This window comes from Berkeleyomyces rouxiae (assembly GCF_048999995.1).
Source record: "Berkeleyomyces rouxiae strain 22BRR77 chromosome Unknown BrBRR77_ptg000003l, whole genome shotgun sequence".
Classification (NCBI taxonomy): Eukaryota; Fungi; Ascomycota; class Sordariomycetes; order Microascales; family Ceratocystidaceae; genus Berkeleyomyces; species Berkeleyomyces rouxiae.
This window is the reverse complement of record NW_027396493.1, coordinates 1,790,220-1,814,615: the sequence shown is the minus strand read 5'-3', so window position 1 is coordinate 1,814,615 and position 24,396 is coordinate 1,790,220. Positions and strand designations below refer to the sequence as shown.

Genomic DNA, 24,396 nt, shown 5'->3' with positions numbered 1-24,396 from the left:
CACCTTCATCGCACTATGAACTCAAACGACAGTCAGATTTTGTTAGAGCTGAGGTAGAGTTGATATTGCGAACTACCAACCTTGACCCGGCGCTGCTTGCAGCGGGCGCATCCGTGGCGCGATTTAAAGTGTGAAGCTCTGGACATGGAGAGATAGATGGGGAGAGACAGCCGGCGTGTGTATATGAATCACTGAGCCCTTCAGCGAAGAAACGTGACGTGGCTGCGAGAAAACCGAGGAAGCGTTGCGGTTGGAAGAGAAGACTGATGCCCGGTTTTAATGTAAGCGGGAGAACAAGGCTTCCGAACCTCGTAAACTTTACCTTTTTGGGAATGGATTTCTTCATCGACATCCCGCACATTATAAGATTCTACATTTCCTGATGCAAGTGAGGACCCAGAAAGCCCTTTGTGTGTGTGATTTTTCTTCAAGGGATTATTTACTAGGTTCTGGAAGCCCGCAACTAGCTAAACAAGCCGCATTGCTTTGAGGTTCTCGCTCGTAGTCCTGGCCACATTACATTATATACTAGGTGAAGCCATCAGATATATGATTAGCTAGTACGGATCAAACCTCGGATCTTTCGTATTTTGACATAAGTCCTATTTCGTTGTAGACAGCTGGCGGTAGCCTTGTGGATTTTGAAAAAAAAATAAAAAAAAAACAATCCCTAGATTGTGGGCACTGGAAAGCGCTTTTCGTTTGCTGTATGCCCCTTTTTTTCGGCTGCGTCATTGTTCGCATCGAGCGAAATCTTGATCTGAAGTCCACATGGTGTGAAGTTAAATGCATCGCAATACATTCAACATATGTGAAGACAATAACTGCGTCAAACACAGAAAAGACGGGTTATCCTTTACAAGTCTCCATGACAGTAATTAGCCCTTCCCCTTTTATTTGTGTTAGGTTTCACTAATGTTCTCTATGTTTCTAGTCGTTGAATAAACTCTCCAGCAGTCTTACATCCGCGATGTAGTTAGTTGTGTAACTGCAGTCTTGTGGTACTTGCTCTCTGTTCCGCATCCAGCTGACAACACATATATGCAAAGGGAAATGGCAAATCCAGAAGTCTTGTGGCATTGGGGCTCTTTGATTAGCCAACTCCTCTGTGGTTATTCGACCAATGGTAGATGCCAAGCTTGACGACAAAGACCAGCAGAGGATATCACAGCCGACACTCATGGAGTGATTTTTTACACAAGTTCAAGGGAAAAGGAATTATTGGTGTCCAGAAAAAAAAAAGCTCGAAGTCACATTAGCCACCCTCCGCCACAACCCCGTCGAGATGCTTTTTGTATCGGCAACCCTGCGCGGCCCAGTTCAACAGTTGGAAGTAGAAACATCCAAGTTTAATTCAAGGCACTCTTCGGACGTTTCCCTGCTTCATGGGGGCTATTAGTAGCAAAAAGCCACTATACATCGATACTTGGGGCAAGGTCTGACTTCATGCTTTTTTGTCCCATTTGCGCGTATACAAGTGAACTATAGCCCGTACAAATAGACATGGCTTGTCAGCACGCCAATACGCAACTACGAAGTAGCCTTATATTGGACTTCCTCCTGGCGTATTTTCTGTAGTTCGGATAGTTTAAATGCACCGAAAGCCTCCGACTCTGACAACCCCTGCCATAGCTCCTGTCATGGCTGATTGACCAAACTCCAGCACAGCACATGTACATACTGGTAGATAGGAAGCCATCTTGATTTCTAAATATTATTGCAGCCTTATCTTTCCTGTAAAGTTGCAAAAAAAAAGGCACGTTCGCCCAATACCACTGCGGTCCTCGCTGTATCGTGAGCCTTTTCCATTCCATACCTCTTTGCTCCTATTGTTGGCTGCATCCACTGCCTACATACTTGCGAGTCAAGCTCTATCTCCGCTGTTATTATATTTTTCTTTTCTCTCTGTCCCTATTGGACTTTTTCTTGCGGCATGGACAGCTCAGTGAAGGACCTAGATCCCCCACCAGAGGCACCCCATCCCAACCAGCGACGATCGGCATGCGAGAGATGTCGCCGTCTTAAGCTCAAGTGCTCCAGACGAACTGTGGCAAATCAGACGCGATGCCATCGCTGTAAGCGTTTGAACTTTGAGTGTATTGGAGGGCGGCAGCGTAAAATCGGTCGTCCGGCTCTTAATATTGATGCTGCTGCCGCCCCAGTCTCCTGCTCAACCCCCTTGCTGGCCACCGACACATCTGCGCCAACAAGCACTCAGCACAGAGCCGCCAAAGCCCTTACTATTAACCCAAATAATACCATCTCAGCCGCCACATCCTTGCAAGATTCTGGCATAAACACCACAAATGACCCCACTCATCCATCTATCCACACTACCTCCCAGCCTACTGCCCGGCAGTCAACTGGCTTTGTCGGCCTCTTACCAAGCATCTGCGACGAGCTTCAAGACTTCACTATCCCCCATGGCTACTACCGAAGCTCCTCTGTTAGCCCAGTTTCGGCCCATGCTGGGGACATGAGGGTGGCCGGCAATCAGACCACCACAATTGTAAACGAGCAGCTAGATGTAGTCTCGGAAATACCAGGCGTTCAAAACCGCATAGACGCAGATCTGGCGTCGTGGTCATCAGCGCAAGCCCTATTTCCCGAACTACAATCTACCCAATTTACCCACCTAGAACAACAACTACAGTGTCGGCCAGAGCCCCAGGAGGTGCAATATCACCAGTCCGCGCACTTCAACGGGCATTGCGGACACCAAGAGGAGGAGACCTGGGTCAAGCCTTTTCAGTCGCAAACCGGAATGCCGCCCTTAACTCACCAGTCCTCGGTGCCATATGCCTTTCTTTTCCCCTTCCCCATTTCCCCGTATCCTATATTCAACAGGAGCAACCAAACTATCTATCCGCCTAGCCAAGTTGCTCGTGAAGCCTCGCTCGCCATCGGTGCTTCTCGTGCGGCTAACCCAACTATGCACCACGGCTACACGGAGCTAGTAGTGAAGCTTCTCCACATCAAAACAAGACTCCAAGAGCCCGTTGCTCTCCTCTGCGAGCACGAAAAACACACAACAATCGACCTTCTCCTAAGCCTCGATTCTCCTCTTACGGTAGGATCACAACCTATAATGCAAAGGGGCATGTCGGCTATTGAGGAATTGTTCAATGCCTTGGGGAAACTCCATAAAACCCTTTCTCCCAAAAGCCTCGACATACTAACTTCTTCGACCATCATAAAATGCTACTTACAGGCTCTCAAGTTTCTAGAGGTCATCACATACTACATCAACCACACCTTGGACAACCATGATATCCGGCCTCTACATACCATATCCGATATTTGGCAAAGCAAAGGGTCCTTTCGCGAGGTACTCCTCGATGGTGTCATGTTTGCCCAGTTTCTCATACAAATAATCGATCGTTTTAGTGATATTCTAGGCGTCCCAGTCGAGGACCCTGCTGTTGTGTCTTTTACCTGCCCCAACGGCATGCTCAATGATACACAGCGCCGAATGTTGTATCTGGAAATGGGCGAACAGCATGCTACTTGGAGTGCAAGGCCACAGAGGCTACGCAAGGATTTGGATTATATGAAGGAGGCAATGGCCCACCTGTTGGCAGTATATAGCACATAAGTGTACAGCTAGTTTTTGCATCTGCATCTGCATCTGCTTAGAAATTACGTCATTTTTGTGGTATGCATGCTATGATAGAGCTTGTCATAACTATGTGGATATCATGCCTCTATGTCAGAGTTGCAGACCTTGGCACAACTCATGTTCCCTTTGTCTCTTGCACTTGTGGACTACCACGAACTGACAATCAAGTTTGATCGAAGCTTAATCTGTACGTGTCATATATCACAAGTCAAGCGTGATAAATCTTCGAAAGTAAGCATCAAGACATACGCCCCGAGTTGCTTGGGGTGTCTTGTCTTTCTCGGATGCTTATAACAAGCCAAAAGGATCCGGTCCTATGGCCCCTTGCCATTCATACTAGTGGCCCCTCCTGCGGTTGGACTAGTGCGCATGTAAACTATGTAAGCTTCGGCAAGATTTTGTGTTTGAAGATATATACTGGGCCAGCTTGTGAGTCTCAAAGGGCGCCTATTTTTTCACTATCATTAGTAAAGGAACAAGTGCCGTCTAGGCAGCCGAGATTCGCGCGCCTTGACGCCCCCATTACATCTTAAAGCCCCCCCTTCCCTTCCTCGAGGGCAAGCTATGCTCCGATATCCGCGCACCTTTATATCGTTACGCGTAACGCTCCTACTTTTCAATCTCATTTTTCTTTGCTCCTTTGTCTTTGCCCACGCTTCGGTGGCATTTCCTCTACACTATGGGTGATACACGCGATCGGGAGAGCCCTCCACTAATAGTCCCCCATCCAAACCAGCGGCGCCTTGCATGCGAAAGGTGCCGGCGCCACAAGCTCAAGTGCTCAAAGCAAAACGAGCCCGATCAGCTCCGCTGCCATCGCTGCACAAGGCTGGATTTTGACTGTGTTGAAGGGCGCCAGGGCAAAATCGGCCGTCCTACTCGTTCTGCCGTTGCTGCTGCTGCCGCTGCTGCTGCCGCCGTGGCTACCTCGTCGTCAGCTCCCACGGAAACATCCACAGCCACAAACATGCCGAACAAAGCTCTCTCCCGCAAATCTTGTTCTCGGGCACAGCGACGTGAACCATCTGGCACCCCTGAACAGAAGGTCATCAATATTTGTACACCAGAACCTTATGACTTCGCCTCTACGACAAGGTCCTCAAACATACCAGATGGACAGACCACCAGCCGCCGTACTGGTTCTTTTCCTGCAGTCCCAGCTGCCGGCCTGCGAGCGAACGATCGGCCAACCGCTTTGGGTAGTTTGTTGCCAATCATTAACAGCGGTCTCGGAGGCTTCGCCACCCACCACGAGCACTACCTAAGCTCCTCCACGACCGCCATCTTGACTCATGATGGAGATGCTACTGGAGAAACTCACCACACCGTCATGCCTGGAAATCAGCAGCCAGCAGTAAATGATTTAAGAACAAACCCGGAGGTTTTTGACTTGACTGAGAGCATCGCCATAGATCCCGCGCTATGGACCTCAAATCCAAGCATGATCCAGGGAGTCCAGCCTGCCCAAGCTGCTCAACAGCAGAATCAAGCCCAGCCCCTAGCTCGCTTCCAGCGACAGCAACAGCAACAGCAGCAACAGCAACAGCAGCAACAGCAACAGCAAAAACAACAACCGGCTATGGACATCAACGGGTATCAACAATTCTATCAACAACCCTTGTTGCAGCAACAACAACAACAACAACAAGACAATCAATCCAAGACCCTCCAGTCCCAATTCCAGATGCCCGGTATCACTCGCCATCCCTCTCATCCACACGCCTTCTTTTTCCCCTTTCCCATCTCGGCATACCCTCTTTTCGACCAAGGAAACTCCAATTTCTACCCGCTCAACAACATACCTATTGATGGAGCTCCTCCAGTATCAGCTACCTCCAGAGCAATCATCGCAGTGAATCAGGACTACACTGATGTTGTGGTGAAGCTTTTGCGCGCCAACACAAGCCTTCACGAGTACCATGCCCTCATACAGAAGTACCAGGATAGAATGAGTATTGACCTTCTCGTGGGAAACTATTCGCCGCTTACCAGTGCGTCACAAACCATGATCCGGAAAGGGGTTATAGCGATCCAAGACTTCTTCAATGCTCTGATAAAACTCCAAGAAACTCTTTCCCTAAAAAGTCTCGACAGCCTAATTTCCTTGACCATAATAAGCTGCTACACACAGTCACTTAAGTTTTTGGAACTCATCACATTCCATATCAACCACACGTTAGACAATGTCGATACTCGGCCACTTTACACTATTCCCAATACGCGAGGCTCTACTTCGACTCTAAGCAATGCTCTGTTCCAGGGAACCTTATTCGCGCAGGGCATCATCAATCTCATCAGGCGCCTTGATGAAGTAGTGGGCGTCCCATACAAAGACCCTAGCGTCGAGCCTGTCACTTCTCCTAGTGGACTCTTGAGCGATGCACAGCTCAAGATGTTGCTTATGGAACTAGGCGAACAACACGCCAACGGGACTTCAAGACCCCAGAAACTGCTCAAAGATTTAACATACATGAAGGAAGTCATGTCTCAGCAGCTTGTGGCACACAGCACTTGAGCCTATGACTGATGCTTACGCCCTTCTATTTCAAGTAGGGTCTTTTTTCTCTCCTTTTTTGTAGCCGTCTTCATGAAGAATCCATTTGAATGGCCTGAACATGTGCATTTCCCTTGCTGCTGTTGCTACACATGCTTAATTCCGTAGAACGTGACACAGTGTATTTTAGTTACACAGAGCGTACATGAGCCAGAGGAATTTATGTACAAGTCTCCCATGAAAACGTAGTTGGGGGCAGACAGGCTGAATCAATTGTGCCTCGCTCGGGTCTACACATTCGCTAGTTTCTCGCGGCACATCGTGGTCCTTCAAATTTCAGGATGCCAGTGCCGAAGTTTTCCTACAGATAAACATATGGGCAAGCTACCCAGATAAAAAAGTAAAAAAAAAAAGCTTCGAGATGCCTGTAGGATCTGCGCCCCTAACACGCCCACAGCGCTAGATGCGTCAATGACTACGGAGATAACTGTCGGATTAGGGGCAAAGGCAACCCCTCGGCAAAGGCAAGAAACGCTAAGCCACTAACTACGAGAAGAGGTCTGATACTCCAGGTATGTGAAAACATCCACACTAGAAGATCGGAAGATAAAAATCACTTGGACCTATGATTTCCCCTATAGATGAAGATTATTGTTTTTTTCATAGCGATCATACCAATTCGGGCCATGAAGCAGCCGTCTGGAGATGGCTCAATGCGGTATAAAGAACACTTTGGTCCATCCATTGTGCTACCCTCATCTCAAGAACCAACTCTAGCTCCTCTCCATGTATCGGCCAGTCGGCAGCGAAAAGAGAAAAGAAAAAGGCCAACTCCCTTGTCAAGCCTGTCCACCTATGTATATAAGGTAGCATCTCCTCGGCGATTAGAAACGCCCTGATTAGCCGCCTACGCGCGGCCGCCCAATTTACGCTCTGGCACTGACTGGTGGGTGCATGGAGCTGTCACTCGTCTTCCTCCTGTGTCCAACATCGACATGTATGCTATTTTCTGCATAAAACACAGTCAGTCACCTTGTTCGATATCGTGGTCTGGCTCAAGGGCTGCATCCGAAGCTCGGCCCATGAAACTAGCAGATAACCAGTAGCAGGATCGTTTTTTGATTTCGATTCTCTTGCTGTCATGGCCTGATCTCTTCACAGGACAACATCAAGAACATATTAACAAGTGGCACATGCTCACAATTAGATTCGGCTCTCCTTTGGTTTGATTCTCTGGGGCTGAATGAGGAAACTTCGACGTATGCAGGATATAAAAGAGTTAGTTATGCAGTTAATCACTTGTTGTCCATGGTTCGCGTTGGTGAGAAAAGCCAGAATTCAACCGGCATTCTTCTCCTTCTCACTTACACGGCGTGGCAGAGCACCGATATGAAGCGCAATTGCCGAGGGTCGGAGAGGAGGCGGGATTGAATGTGCATGTTGTGTCTTGACATGCAAGCGACTATAGTTAGCTGGTGAAGATGTCAACTACAGTCACGTGTGTCTGTTACACGTAGTACTCCATCTTGACACCTTTGTAGTCATACAACTCACCGTCAACCCCAACTCGATGTCGGGCTGCCTTTCGCCGACGACCTCGCCGACCAGGTTGCGCTGCATGATCCCTTGGTTCCATCCACCACCACTACCGCTTCCCCTAGAAACTCGATCAAATTTGGGCTATCATGTCCGCTAGGCAGCAGCGGGAGCCCTATTCGAGACTTAGGCACCTGTGAAGTGAAGCGGGCAAGCGAAACAACGACAACACACTTGGAGATGGTTCCATGGTCCAGCACAACACCACACGAGATCATGACGGTAAGTCGGCGAGTCGACGATTGTACTAGCAAGCTATGGGATACTTATACGGGGTACACGACAATTTGGGATCTTGACGTCGCATGGCTCGTATATTGTCCAGGCTTTGGAGTTGTGCTGAGAGCTTATTGATCCTCTCTTACTTGGCCTTCACACAAGCACCCCAAACATCTGTCGTATTCCGGTCTAAGGACACAAGATCCTGTGTCTTGTGTGTCTATCCTTAGGGTTGTCAGTCCTGAGCTGAGCTGCTCTACTCGCCATCCCTTCATCCCCCCCAATTTTTGGCTTATCACAACAACAAAATGCCAAAACACAACTATTACACCAGTCTTCTGTTCGTCCCATATTACATAGCGTTATGCATGCATGTATGCACGTATGGGCGTACGTACATACACAGGCACCAATGTAGATTGCTCCAGCAGGCACCAGAATAGAAGTCTACACTTGAAATAGACGCAAGTACGCCATGGCATGTCAATGTATCCCAGGGCGCAACAAGTACCATACAAGCGATCTGAAGCCGCCGCTCCCGGAGGCATCCACCCAGAATGGAAAGCATCCGAAGCCAGAGGGCCCATCTTTATGGTGGCCGCTTAGGTGTGGCGCTGGGGGCTCCTCTTGTAGTCTATCGATCCAAGCTTCGAGACTACTTGTAGAAGTGCTCATGGAAGCAGGCCAAGGTGCCAGGGACAGAAGACCCAACGATAAACGCCCAACTATACAGACAACTGCAGCAGACCAAGAAGTGTGTATGCACAGACATACATAAATACGTACAGGTACAGGCGCGCTGGCGTCCAAGTCCCTCCCCGAATGGCTTGTGCAAGTACACAAACACAAGGAATCGCGCCGGCAGGGGCCCCAGAAAGCCTCCGAACACGCCCCACACTTCTATCATGAATGCTCCGGTCCCGAGACGCTGAGAAATGCAAATTGTAGATTTCCAGTCGGCTCAACTAACTACTTATTTGCTGGAGACGCTTTTCGCTGCACGGGTGCCCCTTTTTTCTGTTTCGACTACAGCCGCGCTGCAGCAGTTTCTTAGCAGTGCTTATTTTGCCGACCAGTAGCAACACCAGGGCCACCTGGGGGACCTCCTCCTGCAACGCCCACCAGAGCTAGGCAGTCTCCTGCGGCCATCCATACAAGCGCAATCTTGCGGGTGCTCGGTGTTTGCCGTGCCCGCTAATGTCGCAGTACATCTCAAACACCCGCTTGACGCCAGGAAGCGCTGCTTTGTGGGCGAGGGAGTCCATCTCCACAGCCTCCTACCTGCGCTGTGCATACCAGGAGCGGGTGGGTGTGGCTGATAACCCTCATACAAGTCGACGTGTACATACATACATACATACATGCTTGTGTCTGCGGCCATATCTCAATCTACACCTGCACTATACTCCTCTTGTTAGTTCTGTTTACTAGCCGGTGCCACCCCGCCTCGCAGCCTTGACGCCCGCGTTTTTGTTTTAAACCTTCGCCATTTCTCCACTCACACCTGCGCTTCGGTATCCGCGACTCTCCCGCCTTTCCGTTGTTTGCACTACTCTGCATTGCCTTGTCCCTCGGTTGCTTTTTTTTTTCTTTCATTCTTCTTTCCTGCCCTCCCTCTCACGTCTTCTCCGGGACCATGGCCGACCCATTAGAGGACCAAAGCCTGATCCCAAAGGCACCCCATCCCAACCAACGGCGATCGGCGTGCGAAAGATGCCGTCGCCAAAAACTGCGCTGCTCCAGGCAAAACGCGGCTAATCAGGCGCGATGCCAGCGTTGTGCGCGCCTAGGCTTTGAATGCATCGAGGGGCGTCAGCGCAAAATCGGCCGCCCGTCCCGCTCCGATATTGCCGCCGCCGCCGCTGCTGCCGCCTCATCCTCGGCCTCGGCCTCGGCCTCGGCCTCGACGCCTTCCATCACACACACATCGGCAAGCACGCCGGACAGAACTCCTTCCCCCCAGTCTCGGTATGCTCAAACTTGGCACAATGTATCACCCGCCGGCATCCCTATCCATAAAATCGCCCACAGCTGTACACCAGAACCGTACAATCCCATTCCACCTATTGGATCCTTGAATGTCCCAAGCTCAAAAGTCAGCACTCATGCTACCAATTCTCCCGATGTTGATATCCTGACTACCGCGTCACATACCAACTCTCCCGTCAACGCTTTTACTGGACTTCTACCAAACATCACTAGTGGGCTTGGAAGCTATGACAGCCATTACTCGAACTCCTCCACTGCCTCCACCACGCCCCATACTGGAGCTGTGACTACTGACAGTCATAATATTGCTACCACAGCTGCAGGCCATCCACCGGCCGCTGCTGACCTCGACATGATCTCAGAGATTCTTGAGCTGGGCGATAACATAGACATGGACCCAGCTTCGTGGACACAGAGCACTAGCATATTCCACCAACTGCAACCTAACCAATCTGCCCAACGACACAAGCAGTCTCAGCCGCAGCCCCAGGCACAACATCATCAACGACACGAGACTGTCAACATGCGTGGCCATCAACCACATCACCAACAATACCCACAACTCCAGCCACAGCAAAGCCGCCGCCACCATCACCAACAACAACAACAACAGCAGCAGCATCAGCATCAGCAATCAAGGGCCTTTCAGTCACAGATCCAAATGCGTACTCTCACTCATCAACCCACTATTCCGCAGGCCTTTCTCTTCCCATTTCCCACCTCTGCCTACCCCACACTTAACCAAAGTAATCCCAAACCCTACCCATCCGATTATGCCCAGTTTCCAGGTTATGACACCCCAACCACCACTCCCGGTGCAATTCTTCCTATACGCCATGGCTATACCGAACTCCTAGCACTATTCTCGGGTATCAACACGAGGTTTCATGGATATCTTTCCCTCATACAAAAGTACAAGCAAGATATGAGCATAGATCTTCTTCTGAGCATGGATTCCCCACTCACGACCGGATCGGACCCTATGATAAAGAAGGGGATAGTGGCCGTTCAGGACTTCCTCAATATATTGGTCAAGTTGCAACGGACACTTCGCGGTATTGTGGACTTGGATATTGCTGATGAGGCGAAATCTAACTTCCCTCCTAAGCTCCGCGTTCCCTCCCCCGTTCTGGAGAATGTCCGCCGTGCAGTCTTTGAAGCAACCAATTCTCTCACTCTGGCTTCATCCAACAACAACAACTTTGCTACTCCCAAAATTCTTGACACCCCGACGTCGCTGGCTATCATAAGCTGCTATTCGCAGTCTCTCAAGTTCCTGGAAGTCATCACATATCACATAATCTACACCTTGGACAACACGGAGACTCAACCTCTGTACAACTTGCCCAATGTTCGAACTGGCGAAGTCTCTCTGGGCGATGCTCTTTTCCGCGGGACCATGTTTGCACAGATCATCGTGAACCTCATTGAGCGCCTGGATGAGCTTCTCGGAATCCCGCTAAAAGACCCTGCAATTGAACTCCCCAGTTGCTCCCACGGCATGCTCAATGATGCGCAACTCAAGATGCTGTGGCTAGAATTAGGCGAGAGTAATGCCAACTGGAGCTCTAGACCCCAGAAGCTGCGCAAGGATTTATCATACATGAAGGATATCCTGGGGCAAATGCTGTTGGCATACAGCACTTCAGTTTGAATGGGATTTGTACTTGTACTTTATATTGTTCGCGAGGATGTGGTTTGTTTTTTTCCGGTCTATATCATGTCGTATATAATTATACCCTTTTCCACAGAGAATCTACTGCCTACAATGTATTGAATATGAAGCTCTTTTCAGACATTCAATACGTGCCTATGCTCTTTTTTTTTGTTTTTTTTTTACATCACGGTCATTTTTGGTTGTTGTTACACAAGGGATTTGAGATTTTTTTAAAAAAAAAAGACTCCCCAGAATCCGCGGTTTCTTGATAATACTAATTCTGCCTGCTACATCCAATATCCAATGGCAAGATGGCCGAGTTGGTTATGGCGTCAGGTTAAGGTCGTTCCTTAACGCAAGTTTCCTGATGGAGAAATCCGCCTGGGTTCGAGTCCCAGTCTTGTCAACACGATACACTATCACGCCTCACATGCGTGGTATCATCTTTTGCCGATTGTCAAAATCGCATTCTTTTTTTTCGTCCCGGTGAAACCACTGTGCCACCGGTTCCGGATCTGGTAGTATACCGAAATTCTCTCGCCGCCTGGTGGGAGGCAGAGGGTCGCAACTCCAGACCTCACCTGCGCCCCTCTGGCGTGAATACGCCGCCAACCCCCCTTTTTTTTTTTCTTATTTTGCACAAATATTTTTATCACTACATCGGCGGTGAGGCCAGGACTCTGGGTCTTGTTTGGACCACGCGGACGAAGGACAGCCTCTGCGCTGGGCAGGTGGGAGACCTCCTGTCATTATACTTTGGATTGTGGGGTTTCTGTATGCATGGTTTTAGGTTTTGGTTTTTGCTTCTGTTATGTATTTTTCCTGGTACTAGAAATAGTCCCCTGTCGTATGCCGAGAATCCCTCGCGAGTAGACAGGTTAAATAAAGACTTTCATTTCACCTCACCTGCGCCGCCCCCTCGGACCTCTGGATATACACAGACGGATCCAAGCTGGGAGAGGGCCGGGTCGGCGCTGGGTGGGCGATCATTCGGGACGAGACAGTCCTGGACACGGGCAACTGCCCGATTCCTTTCCACGCCGAGGTTCATGACGCCGAGGTGATGGCCATTGCCAGAGCCCTGGAAAAAGTAGACTCGTGGGTGAAACCACAGTGCCGCAAGGTCTGGGTCTGCTCCGACAACCTCGCCGCGGTGTACCGCCTCACGACATGGGGCGCGAAGCCCGGAACCTCCGAAGAGCTTCTCCGGAGGGCCCAAACGATTTGCGCCGACTGGATTGGCCAAAGCCCTGACCACCCAGGTCCTAGACCGTGGCCAGATGGTGCCCCCGCTGTGGAAGTGATTTGGGTCCCGGGACACTCCGACGTCTGGGGCAACGAGCTCGCGGACCGACAAGCCAAGATGGGCGCCGAGAGGGCCTACACGCCCGTAGGAATGTCCCTTTCCTGGGCCCGCAGCCATTTCCGCGCCCGCGTCACCACCGAGTTTCGCACCTGGTGGTCGAATGAAGGTTGTGCCAACAGACCTCACCTGAGCCGACCTCTCGAGGCTCCTAAGAAGGCCTGGAAAAACCTTCTTGACGACACTGAGCGCAAGCTCGCCCGCGCTGTCCTGACAGCACTTTCTGGTCACGGAGACTACGCAGACTACCACCGCCGTTTCAATCACTTGAACGCAGTGCTAACCTGCCCCCTCTGCGACGCTGAGACCACCCCGGAGCACATCTGGACCTGCCCCCGCAACCCTCAACGGATGGCTAAGGGCTTCTTCCAGAAGCTCATAGCCACCAAGAGTGGAGCCATCTGGCTGGCATCTAAAGCGGCCAAGAGTCCTCCGGTGCTTCTAGCACACCGCCGTGCGGTAACGGGAACGGACCCGCAGGAAGGGGACTCCCCAGTTCGCCCTCCGCCCGACCCTCCACCGTCTGGTCCGACCCTGCCCGGGGCAGCTTAGCCTCTGGGGCCCAATCTTTTTTCGCGCAACCGCGCTGCCAACCCTCTGGCGTGAATACGCCGCCAACCCCCCTTTTTTTTTTTCTTATTTTGCACAAATATTTTTATCACTACATCGGCGGTGAGGCCAGGACTCTGGGTCTTGTTTGGGGCCACGCGGACGAAGGACAGCCTCTGCGCTGGGCAGGTGGGAGACCTCCTGTCATTATACTTTGGATTGTGGGGTTTCTGTATGCATGGTTTTAGGTTTTGGTTTTTGCTTCTGTTATGTATTTTTCCTGGTACTAGAAATAGTCCCCTGTCGTATGTCGAGAATCCCTCGCGAGTAGACAGGTAAATAAAGACTTTCATCATCATCACCTGCGCCGCCCGGTGCAGGCCCCGAAGAAGGCTTGGACAAGTCTCCTTGACGAGACCGATCGCAACCTCGCCCGCGCGGTGCTGACAGCTTTGTCAGGACACGGCGACTTTGCGGCCTATCACCGCCGTTTCGAGCACGAGGACGCCGTGCTCTCCTGTCCCCTCTGCGGAGCCGACACGAGCCCGGAGCACATCTGGGTTTGCCACCACAACCCACAGCGGGTGTCCAGCAGCTTCTTTCAGAAGTTGATCGGTACCAAGCGCGGAGCCTGCTGGCTGGCCGCCAAAGCAGCCAAAGCCCCCACGGCCCTGCTGGCCCACCGCCGCATGAGGCCGGACACGCAGGCGCAAGACGCGGCCCCTCCCGCGCCCCCTCTGCCACCTAGAGACGGCGTACCCTCGGGGTCTCCCCCTTAGCGCGTTTGCGCTGCCATCACCTCCTTTTTCCTACTTGTTTCTCTCTTTGTTTGTACTTCCCTTTGTTGTTTCCTTTGTTTTTGTTTTTATGTTTGGTCTGCATCAGCGGCGAGGCCAGGATTCTGGGCCAGGTTTGGGGCCACACAAGCAAAGGACAGCCTCTGGGCTGGGCGGGTGGACACACTGTAGTCATTACACTTTGTGCGGGGGGTTTCTGTATGCATGGTTTGGATTTTAGGTTTCTGTTTCTGTATGTAATTTCTGGTACTACTTGTAGTCCCCTGTCGTATGCCGAGAATACCTCGCGAGTAGACAGGTAAATAAAGAATCAATCAATCAATCGAAATTCTCTCGCGAGGAACTGTCGTATGTCGAGAATACCTCGCGAGTAGACAGGTTAATAAAGACTTTCATCATCATCTCTCGCGAGGAGACAGGAGATAGGGTTGAAATAGAGAATTACACATTAAGTCACGTTAAATATGGCGAATTCAAGTAAAGAAATCGATCATCAAAGTACAACATATTGCTATTGAAATAATAATAATAAAAAATGTATAAGAAGCGAAGGTGGCGCACTTTCACAGTACAGTCAAGTACTGTCACACCAAACAGGTCATGATAATTGTAAACTTTCCAGGCTTAGATAGACTTGAAGACAGAAAGACTGTTCATGGGCTTGCCATCATAGGAGAACATGCAGTTCCACTCGCAAGACGAGCCGAGACCGGCGTTGTTGACCCACGAAGGCTCCCAGTAGAAGATGCCCAGACCCTTGCTCACACCAGCAACGATAGCTGCGACCTTCTTCATCCACTGAGTCTGGCCATCAACGGAAATGGGGATAGAGCTAGCATCGGCCGGGAAGGGGAACTTGGGGCTAGGGCAAGAAGTGGGCCAGTTAGTCTCGGCAACAATCAGGCCCTTCTTGTAGGTGGAAGCCAGGTTGGTCAGGGAAGTCTTGAGGTTGGCGAGGGTAGCTTCAGCGTTGTAGAAGGGGTAGTACGAGACACCGATGATGTCAAAGTCGCTCGAGGTCAGGGGACCCTGCTTAAGGACAGTGTCGTACCACCACTTCTGGGTCTCCCACTTCCAGCCGTTGTCCAGGTGGATAGCAATCTTGGGGGCAGCTCCGAGCTTGGATGCACGGACGGCAGACGAGGCAGAGTGCAGCAGACGCGCCAGGTTGTAGGGGTTGGACTCCATGCTGCCGGTGGGGAAGAGCATGCCGCCAGTGATCTCGTTACCGATGGAAATGATCTCGGGGGTAATACCGTTGTCGTAGAACACGTTGGATACCTCGTAGGTGTAGTTGTACAGGGTCCAGGCCAGATCATCAATGGCAGTGGGCCAACCCGAGGGGATAGTCTGGTGGGCAGGATCAGCCCAGGTGTCGGAGTAGTGGAAGTCAAGGAACACCTTCATGCCGGCCTTTTTGGCGCGCTTGGCCAGCTTGATGTTGAAGTCCAGGTTGTAGTTGCCGTCCTTGGGGTTGACCCACAGACGCTGGCGGGCAATGTTGACGCCGTTGTCAACAAAGACCTTCTCAATGGCGGTGTTGGCACCACTGGCACTCTTGAACTTGATGCCATTCTTCTCATCGACAGGCACAGACGTCCAGTCAACGCCGCGGTAGGTCAGAGCAGCGTTGGCAACAGACACGCCGCAGGCCAAAGCGGCAACAAGCTTGTTGAAGATCATCTTGGAAATGGGTGATGCAAGATGGGAAGAGGGTGGGTATAAACGAATGAAGTACGGGATTCTGAGTGGCTAGCAAACAATAAAGCGGCGAGACAGTAACGACTGGACTGTTGCTTGTCCGCAAAGAAGCAATATATAACGAAAGAATGGAGGCACCAAGATGGTATGTAAAGAACGACTGGAGCACAGAGCAGCTCAACTGACACTGAAGCAACACAAAGAATAAGAGAAATGAACGATGAAAATCCCGACCTAATCGAACCTAAAGAGTAGGAATTCCATCCGAATCAGTGCAGATCGGGGCGGGCCAGGCTCATATATAGATTTTGAGATTCAGCTTTAGGCGACAGCCATTGACCTCGCTGAAAACCCCCCTTTTGTCGTTTTTGTTTTCAGCCGATGGAAATATTCGGCTGCTTCTCTGCATGGGCAAACGGTCTGATCATTTTCTCATGGATCCATACATAGATGATGAACAGGGACTCCCTGTATGCAGCCGCATCTCTGGCCAATTTCCTTGGCTAGCAACTTTATTTGTGGATGTCCTTGGTGACTAACACTGCCAATAGCGCCACCGTCACAAATAGCATCTTCAATAGAGTCAGCCAGCTGCTCGTAATGGGCCTTCGATGCTTCTCGGAGCAAATACTTACTTGCGCACAACTGAACTTGTTGCCTACGCCCACATACCCGTTCGTTGATACTAGTGCCAGCTGAGCTTCCAGGAATGTTCTCTGCGTCGCTTGGAAAGTTAGTTCCCGAGCCTCGGATACCTGACCCATGGCGCTCATTTCAGATGAAACGTCGCGTGTGATGCAGTATTGATGCCCCTTGGGAAGCAGGACGGTCGCACACAGAGACACCCAGGCCTGTGTCAGTATTTGCACAAATGCGCAGGTATGCATGTATTTTCATAAATGCCGCGCACAATTGAGTCGTTGTATTCTCCATGGCCGAGCTTGTGCCCAAGAACACCTGCAGACTCGAATTAGCCAAGACATGTTGAGACGTCAAGCCAGCAATGTTTTCTCCACGCTCTAACTTCTTGGTATTGGATCGGGTTACAGCCAAGAGCTGAATCACACTCACGCGCGCCTTTTGCACACACAGATCCTAAGCCACAGCAGGTGTTTGTGCTGGAAGCAGTTGGAATTCCGCTTTCTGGGTGGGGGGGGGGGGGGGGGGAGGGGGGAAGAGTCACGTGTTGCACAATGTCATTAGTTTGTCATTTGTTATGTAGTACAGGTCGGACCTTGCCGTCCGCCATGATAGTTGTGTATAATTCAGGACCTCTTGGAGTAGGTCGGCCAGCAGCACAATTAGGCTCAAGTCCGTAGATAAACTCCAACTGCGCACTCGTACAAAACAAAAATCATAGCCAACCAGCAAGCAAATTTCAGGCGAAAAAATCCTCCTGGCTTGGATTTGTGAGCAAGAGGATGATCCATCCGCCAGTCTGGCCCCTTTCTGCTCTAAAGCACGCAAACCCTAGGCTTCAAACAACGCGTCAGGCGTCCCCCAAAGCTTGATTGTGTTCGCAACAGCTGTCAAACCTCCGGGCCAAGCATCGAGCTGGTGACAAGGACAGGACCAGTACCACATGGAACCGACTGCATCGTGACCTCGGGGCTTTTCCAATCTTGAATTGTCCGGTGCTGCGCTTCTCACCTGTCACTGTCAGCCGAAGCGAAACGGAATAGGCGGGGGCGGGGCGGTCTGGTGTGGTCTTTGTTGCAGTGGTGCAGGCAATGGAGTGGCAGTGACGTCCCGCTTTTCTTTTTCGCGCCTTCCCTTCTTCCCTTTTGTCTGAAGACGGGAAGCACCCACCCACCAACCAACCCACCAATCAGGTAGCAGTTCGCTGTGCACTGCCCTACACTCATCCACCCAATCTGCGCATGAACCGCTGGCAAGAGCAAACACCCACACACTCGCTATTAAGAGCAGCGGATCGATTTGCTGTCGGTCCTCTGGATTTTTCTCCTCTTCACTATTTTCCTTGCCGTGTTTATTCTTGCGCTTCACCCCAACACCTCGCCTCGCCTCGCCTCGCCTTGACACTGTTGCATTTGCCGTTGTTTCGGCTGCTGTCTACTAAATACTATTTTTACTCATTTGTTTGTTTCAACGCTCGCCGTCTTCTGATTCCCTTCGTTGCTGCTGCGAGAACATCCACCACACCACACCGAAATCAATACCTTGGCTCTAGCTGCACCTCAGCGCCCGATACCTCTCGTTAACGCACTGATCCGGTCCCTGATTCTCGTTTTTTTGTGGATTCCCGCGAACCTCGACTCTCGTCGCCCTCAGCAATTTTTGCGACTTTCGCCTCATCCGAAACTGCCCCCCCCCCCCCCCCCCCCACAGTTTTGGTGCAGCTGCGCGCCAAATAACCGTACAAAACAGACCGCAATCATCTTCGCCGTTCAACATGACTCTGCGGTCCAAGATTGCCCGCCACTTTGGCGAAACTGTGAGGCTTTCCGTTCTTTTGCACCGCACCTGATAACGCTGCCCCGACAATCCAAGAATGCCTGTCTGCCTGGCCATGGCCCCTTCTGTTGTCTGCTGATATGCATCGAGTCTCCATTCCACCCGCAATCAAGCCTCTGTCCCACCATCGCCGCACGTCTGGGGTCAAGCCGACCGCCCATCCATCCATCGTGGATCGTCTTCCTCGCGGTGTACTTTGAAAATTTCATCGACGTCATGGCGGCTGTGCTGTGCGGCTTGGCGCCATTGTTGGCTTCCTCCCGACCGGCGCCATGACCGCCTCGAATTCCGGCACGAGCACCCGTCGGAAAAGACCGTACAATGGATGGATGGGCGATCAAGGCTCACTGCATTTCCCTCAACCGCTATGATATTTTCTGCGGAGCCCCGTTTGCTGACTTCGAATTTCATGAAAAGATGTCTCCACATCAGCCATATTTGTCTTGTAAGCCCAGTCTCACCCGCCGCCGCACATCTTGTTTCCAGAACAACACCTAACAAGGCCCAAATAGATCATGACATCCTCCGTATGTTATCCGCCAATCTCGCTGTTACCCAAGTTTGATTTTCATCAACCCAGGGCTCGCCACCCGGAGCCGCCATAAAACCTGCGCAAGTACTAACACTGCCAAAGTAACCTACGAGGATCTCAAGGCCCTTCGTAATGACTGGCTTACAGACAACGTACGTCTCATACAACTCAAAGTATCCCCACACTTTACTCACACAGCCTACAGAATATTGCTTTTTGGGAAGAGTACCTGGAACGCGAGGTTCTGCCTAAATATCCAAAAGCCCGTGTCGTCCTTCTACGACCCAGCATGACCTTCCTCATGATGAAGGACCCCGACCTGAAGAGCGTTAAGTCTGCCCTACCCGATTTTAGACACATCTCGCACATCTTTCTTCCCATCAACGATAACCGTAATGTGGGTGTTGCGGAAGGAGGCTCGCACTGGTCGCTTCTTGTTGTTTCGTTGCTGGACCGTGTTGCCTTTCACTACGACTCTCTCGGTCGTTCCAACTATTACGAAGCGAAGAACGCTACTCAGATCTTTGGCCGTCTGCTACGGATCCCATTAACGTTTTTGCACCTGGACGACACGCCCCAACAAGAAAACGGCAGTGACTGCGGCGTGTTTGTGTGCATTTTGATGCGCCATCTTTTGGTCAAGAGACTTTTATGTGTCGGTGCAAGAGAGCAAGTATCCATGAGTCTTGCTAACAAAATGGTGGACTCGAGGGGTGCACGAAAAGAAATGCTGAACATAATAGAGCAGTTGCGGAAGGAGGGCGAACGTCGCAGATCGTGAGTTGAGACTTAGTTTTGCTGCTCTGGCATTGGGCATTCCGATTTTATAGATGCCCGACCCGCCTTGTCTTTATCCATGCTAACCTTTTTCTGCAGACTTAGTCGGAGTTCCTCGCCTTATTCTTCCAAGACCCCGCCACGGATCGAGTAGAGCTTTCATATCCGCCCGGCCCACGTCGTGAAGAACAAAAAGATTACCAAGGCTAGGATGAGGTAGTCTCTGGTGCTCTTGACCTTGACTGGGTGATGTGTCACATATCGTCTTCTCGCCTTCCTCGTATTTCGTTTTCATGTTTCCTTCATTCCCGCCCTTTGTTTCTCAATTTCCTTTATTCAAGCCTTTTATCCGAGATTGCACAGCATGTAGAGCAGCTGTTTGGAGGCTGTTGACATGCTTGTCCTTTCAAGCCACACGATGGTTGAGTCTAGTATATCTTAGAGAGGCTAAACCATCCAGACACAGATAGACAGTGTCATGTATTGGCAGCTGTTGTAAAACTTGACCAATAGTTTGTTTTGATGAAGCTAACTTGTGTTTGTTGCTTACTTCCTTATACGTCGTCCTTCCATTGATTATAGTTACATATGGTGGTACGACTATGCACAAGCCCGCCCAAATAAAAAAAAACAAGACTCGATGCATGGTTTTCAAAGCTTGCTCCCGAATGAAGTTTCTGCGATGTAGCTATGTCTATGGTGCCATGTATTCTCTTTTATAAGGCTTCGGCTTTTGTCCAAAACGGACTACGCCCTCCGTTGCCTTTACCGCTCATGAATGGTGCACCGTTCTCTCGAAGCAGTCAAGGCAACGGGGTATGGTTTGTGTAATATCTCCGTGGCAAGTTAGATCGAGGCGTATTCAAGCCGTCTGTCTATTTAATAGTGCTAGCATTAGTTATCGTATTCCCAGGCAAGACCTTTGTGCATCCGGGCGTTGTATTTTGTCCAGCTGCGTAGCCAAGACGCTAGTTTCTCGGCGCCCCCTCCGTCGCTTCTCCATATCCTAGTCGTAGCCGTACAACGCTACCTACCTCCCCAAATCTTACGACTTGTTCACAAACGCCGGGTTCTGCTCCATCGTTGCTGAGATGAACCCTCTGAGTGCCGCCCATCTGTTGGTCGTCGACGTCTCCAATTGTGGCGCCGGCGCCGGCGCCGGCGGTAGTGCCTGCTGGTTCTGGCTCTGGAGTTTCTGCTGCTTCCTGCTCAGCTTCACGGGAGCCGGGGTATTCACTGTCGGCGCCACCTCTGTGACTGTAGCCAGCTGGGCCATGTTAGCGCCGAAGCGGCCCATTTCCGACTTGACGAGGAGCTCCTTGCGCTTGAGGGCGCCGGGCCTGCTCTTCAAGCTCCGGTGTCTGATTTTGCCGGCCGCCGCCGCACCACCGTCTTCGCCGTCGCTGTCGAGTTCCGGGAGCGCGTCGGCCAGGCTCGTCAGCGTCGTCTTGAGCTTCTTGTTGGCGCGGCGCGTGGCGTTGCGCGACGGCTTGGTGTTGGCTTTGGCGATGCGCGAGACAAAGGCGCTCTTTTTGATTACGCGCTTGTCCTTTTTGGACGAGGCAAAGGCGTCGCTGATTGTCGTGTCTTCGCGGTGCACCTTGTACGGCGCATGGGGATGGATGTCGCCGCGTAGGCGCGCCATGCGATGCTCGCCGATGGAGAGCTTGGGGACTGTGGGAGCCTGGCGTTGAGCATGTTAGCTGGTGACTGGCGGATGCGTCATCGGCAGGGTGTGTTACGAATCAAGTACCATTTTGATGTGAATTAAAAGACGGTGTTGGATTATGGAGATCTACAGAGTCCGTCTGTCGTTGTTGGTCTTCTTCGTAGCTACAACCCATGACGGTGGTGGGGCGGACAAAATTTCTGGAGCCCTGGTAGTTTCTTATCTTATCTAATCTAGTCTTAATTGGCTCCCAATTGAGATGCTCTGTGCAACAATAGAATTCGGCAGCTGATTCATTAGCTTGACGCAGAGTCGGGGGTTTCTACATTTTTAGAGCGACCGAGGGTGCTTGAAAATTGGCATAGGTTGATATACAACGGCAGCGAGATTAGAGGTATGGAATCAAGGGCGGGGAATTTACAGCGCTTGAAGCTGGTCCTTGCTCAAGTTGAAGCCAAAGCTGCTTTGTTGAGAAAAGAGATTGCTGCGCTTGAAATTGAGGAAAAGAACGGAGGAGACTCTGGTTGGCCTCTTGAACCACATGACTACGAGAGATATGGCCGCCAGATAATTGTTCCCAATGTTGGCGTGCAGGGTTAGTATTCAGCCGTTGCTATACCTTATGCTCGTGGCTTCGACTAATCCGACGCAACACAGGCCAGCTGCATCTGAAAAACTCCAAGGTGTTGATTGTTGGAGTCGGTGGTCTTGGATGCCCAGCTTCAGCATATCTGGCTGGAGCCGGTGTAGGGACGCTGGGATTTGTCGACGGCGATACTGTCGAGGCTTCAAATCTTCATAGACAGATTGCCCATTCGACATCACGAGTTGGCATGACCAAGGTCGAGAGTGCCATTCAATATCTAACGGGGTCAGTTCTCCGCTGGGCCTCTTGTCTAAAACACCTGCTGACACTCTACAGTCTTAACCCGCACGTCACCTACCGCTCTCACATTTACCACCTCACAGCCGATACCGCCGTTGACGTCATCAGCCAATACGATCTTGTCCTTGACTGCACCGACCACCCCACCTCGCGGTATCTCGTTTCTGACGCCTGTGTCCTCCTTCAAAAGCCGCTGATCTTTGCTTCTGCGCTCAAGCTCAGCGGCCAGCTAATGGTCATGAACTACCCGGCAACGCCACAGGGCTCACCAAACGGCGGCCCATGCTACCGCTGCGTATTCCCCAAGTCGTCGCCGCCAGAAGCCATTGTGAGCTGCGGTGACGGCGGGATCCTGGGCCCGGTTGTCGGTACCATGGGCGTGCTCCAGGCGCTAGAGGCGCTCAAGATTATTACGAGCGGCGGACTGGGTGCCACAGCTGACTGTGCGATAGACTACGGAAAACCGAGCATGCTTTTGTTCACAGCAAACTCACCAAATCCTTTCCGCTCGATCAAAATGACTAGCAGGCGGCCAAAGTGTTTTGCCTGTGGTCCTGAGTCGCCGTTGAAAAGGGAGAGCTTGCAGGACGGCTCGCTTGATTACGTACAATTCTGCGGCACAACGTCTCCAGTTCGTATCCTTAAGCCCGAGGAACGCGTCAGCGTCAAAGACTACCAGAAAGCGCGGGCCGACGGCGAACACGTGCTCTTGGACGTCCGGAGCAAGGAGCACTACAGCGTTGGCTCGCTTGATAACTCGATAAACATTCCTTTATCTGCACTTATCACCACCGAGGCGATGGATAGACTGGTTGAGGCTATGGGCCCCAAGTCGCCCATTTACGTCATCTGCCGACAGGGAGAAGACTCGCAGGTTGCTGTTCAGCGATTGAAAGAAGGGGGATATGGGAACAATGGGTCGCGGCCTATTGTCGATATTGAAGGGGGTATGCGGAGTTGGAAACGCGAGATTGAGCCGGATATGCCCTTCCTATGAAAGATCAATCGAACGATATGAAACGAGACCCTGGAAACATAGAGGGGACATCTGTCATTGGAGAAGAGAATGCTATACACAACGTGCAGCTAGTAGTACAAATACATCAGGAAAGATAGCGCGATCCAGGCAAACAACGGTAAAAAAAAAAAAGGAAAAGTCATCAGGTTGCGTTGATTCTTTTGTCAAAATTGAACATTCAAACAAAGCTGGTGCGTTTCTTGTTGAAGGCACGCTGGTCCTTGAGCCAGTGGCGGTAGCCCGTCACACTGGATATCTTCTCTCCGTAAAAGTCGGGAACTATCAAGGAATACCGGGTTAGCTTGCCGTATTATAAGAGAGCGGAGGTCTGATAAGCGTACCAGGGTTGCCGGCCGAAGAAGAAGAAGGGTCAACACGGTTGCGCTTGATGCGAGCAAAAAAGTTATTCTCTTTCTGTCCAGGGGATTAGCACAAAGTATTTCCGCTACGTTTCCTTCTCTCCACCACCTACCAGCATAAACTGCGGCGTGACCTGACGGTTCAGCCAGTAAAACACACGCGAGCCCAGACTCGGTCCCATCAGCCAGCCCAGCGACGCCGCCGACGTAGTCACCAGGCCCATGGTAATCATTGGGTCCAGCGGGACCTGGGTCAGCAGCTCGCCGCCGACGCCGTTGGCCAGCATCACCGCACCCGTCATGCCGCACCCGACAAAGCCGGCCGCGCTAAACAGCAGCTGCCACCGGCGCCGCGCCTTGCGCAGCTTGAAAAAGCTGTTCCAGTCAAGCACTGTGCTGGACGACGAGGGGGGCGCAGCAACGCCGGCGCTGTACATGTGCGACGTGAAGCTCAGTGCGCGCGTCTGCGTCTGCATCTTCGGCTGCACTAGTGCCGAGGATGCGGAGAGCGGCTGTCGTAGGGCGCCGGGGGTGGCGGGGACGGTGCCGCGGAGCGTGAGAAGGGCGGCAGAGGTCGAGAAGGACGAGGCGGCTTTGCACGGTGTCATCTTGGCGGCAGCCGGGCGGGACAGAGCACTGGAGCCCAGGGCTCTGAGAGCTGGAGGAGCGGTCTTGGAGGCAAACATGGCGGGATTG

General features: G+C 51.5%; 9 protein-coding genes across 9 annotated transcripts; 6 read left to right on the top strand and 3 right to left on the bottom strand.

The window, feature by feature from the left end:
* Positions 1–1,933: 1,933 nt before the first annotated feature.
* BROUX77_003684 (uncharacterized protein) lies at positions 1,934–3,595 on the top strand (the record flags this gene model as incomplete). Its single annotated transcript, XM_073748362.1, has 1 exon — positions 1,934–3,595. The coding sequence occupies one exon, from the start codon at positions 1,934–1,936 to the stop codon at positions 3,593–3,595; it is 1,662 nt and encodes a 553-aa protein (XP_073606109.1).
* A 703-nt stretch (positions 3,596–4,298) lies between these two features.
* On the top strand, positions 4,299–6,134 carry BROUX77_003683 (uncharacterized protein; the record flags this gene model as incomplete). The annotated part of the gene is made up of 1 exon (XM_073748361.1): positions 4,299–6,134. The coding sequence occupies one exon, from the start codon at positions 4,299–4,301 to the stop codon at positions 6,132–6,134; it is 1,836 nt and encodes a 611-aa protein (XP_073606108.1).
* A 3,430-nt stretch (positions 6,135–9,564) lies between these two features.
* Positions 9,565–11,571, top strand: BROUX77_003682 (uncharacterized protein; the record flags this gene model as incomplete). The annotated part of the gene is made up of 1 exon (XM_073748360.1): positions 9,565–11,571. The coding sequence occupies one exon, from the start codon at positions 9,565–9,567 to the stop codon at positions 11,569–11,571; it is 2,007 nt and encodes a 668-aa protein (XP_073606107.1).
* Positions 11,572–12,004: 433 nt separating this feature from the next.
* On the top strand, positions 12,005–14,265 carry BROUX77_003681 (uncharacterized protein; the record flags this gene model as incomplete). Its single annotated transcript, XM_073748359.1, has 3 exons — positions 12,005–12,011; positions 12,516–13,396; positions 13,867–14,265. 3 exons carry the CDS (start codon positions 12,005–12,007, stop codon positions 14,263–14,265), a joined length of 1,287 nt encoding a protein of 428 aa, XP_073606106.1.
* A 642-nt stretch (positions 14,266–14,907) lies between these two features.
* Positions 14,908–15,966, bottom strand: BROUX77_003680 (uncharacterized protein; the record flags this gene model as incomplete). The annotated part of the gene is made up of 1 exon (XM_073748358.1): positions 14,908–15,966. One exon carries the CDS (start codon positions 15,964–15,966, stop codon positions 14,908–14,910), a length of 1,059 nt encoding a protein of 352 aa, XP_073606105.1.
* A 2,431-nt stretch (positions 15,967–18,397) lies between these two features.
* BROUX77_003679 (uncharacterized protein) lies at positions 18,398–19,922 on the top strand (the record flags this gene model as incomplete). The annotated part of the gene is made up of 5 exons (XM_073748357.1): positions 18,398–18,439; positions 18,877–18,904; positions 19,094–19,143; positions 19,197–19,768; positions 19,868–19,922. 5 exons carry the CDS (start codon positions 18,398–18,400, stop codon positions 19,920–19,922), a joined length of 747 nt encoding a protein of 248 aa, XP_073606104.1.
* Positions 19,923–20,813: 891 nt separating this feature from the next.
* Positions 20,814–21,524, bottom strand: BROUX77_003678 (uncharacterized protein; the record flags this gene model as incomplete). Its single annotated transcript, XM_073748356.1, has 2 exons — positions 20,814–21,452; positions 21,522–21,524. 2 exons carry the CDS (start codon positions 21,522–21,524, stop codon positions 20,814–20,816), a joined length of 642 nt encoding a protein of 213 aa, XP_073606103.1.
* A 309-nt stretch (positions 21,525–21,833) lies between these two features.
* BROUX77_003677 (uncharacterized protein) lies at positions 21,834–23,320 on the top strand (the record flags this gene model as incomplete). The annotated part of the gene is made up of 3 exons (XM_073748354.1): positions 21,834–22,032; positions 22,095–22,308; positions 22,360–23,320. 3 exons carry the CDS (start codon positions 21,834–21,836, stop codon positions 23,318–23,320), a joined length of 1,374 nt encoding a protein of 457 aa, XP_073606102.1.
* A 199-nt stretch (positions 23,321–23,519) lies between these two features.
* On the bottom strand, positions 23,520–24,386 carry BROUX77_003676 (uncharacterized protein; the record flags this gene model as incomplete). Its single annotated transcript, XM_073748353.1, has 3 exons — positions 23,520–23,620; positions 23,683–23,755; positions 23,814–24,386. 3 exons carry the CDS (start codon positions 24,384–24,386, stop codon positions 23,520–23,522), a joined length of 747 nt encoding a protein of 248 aa, XP_073606101.1.
* Between the last annotated feature and the right edge of the window lie 10 nt (positions 24,387–24,396).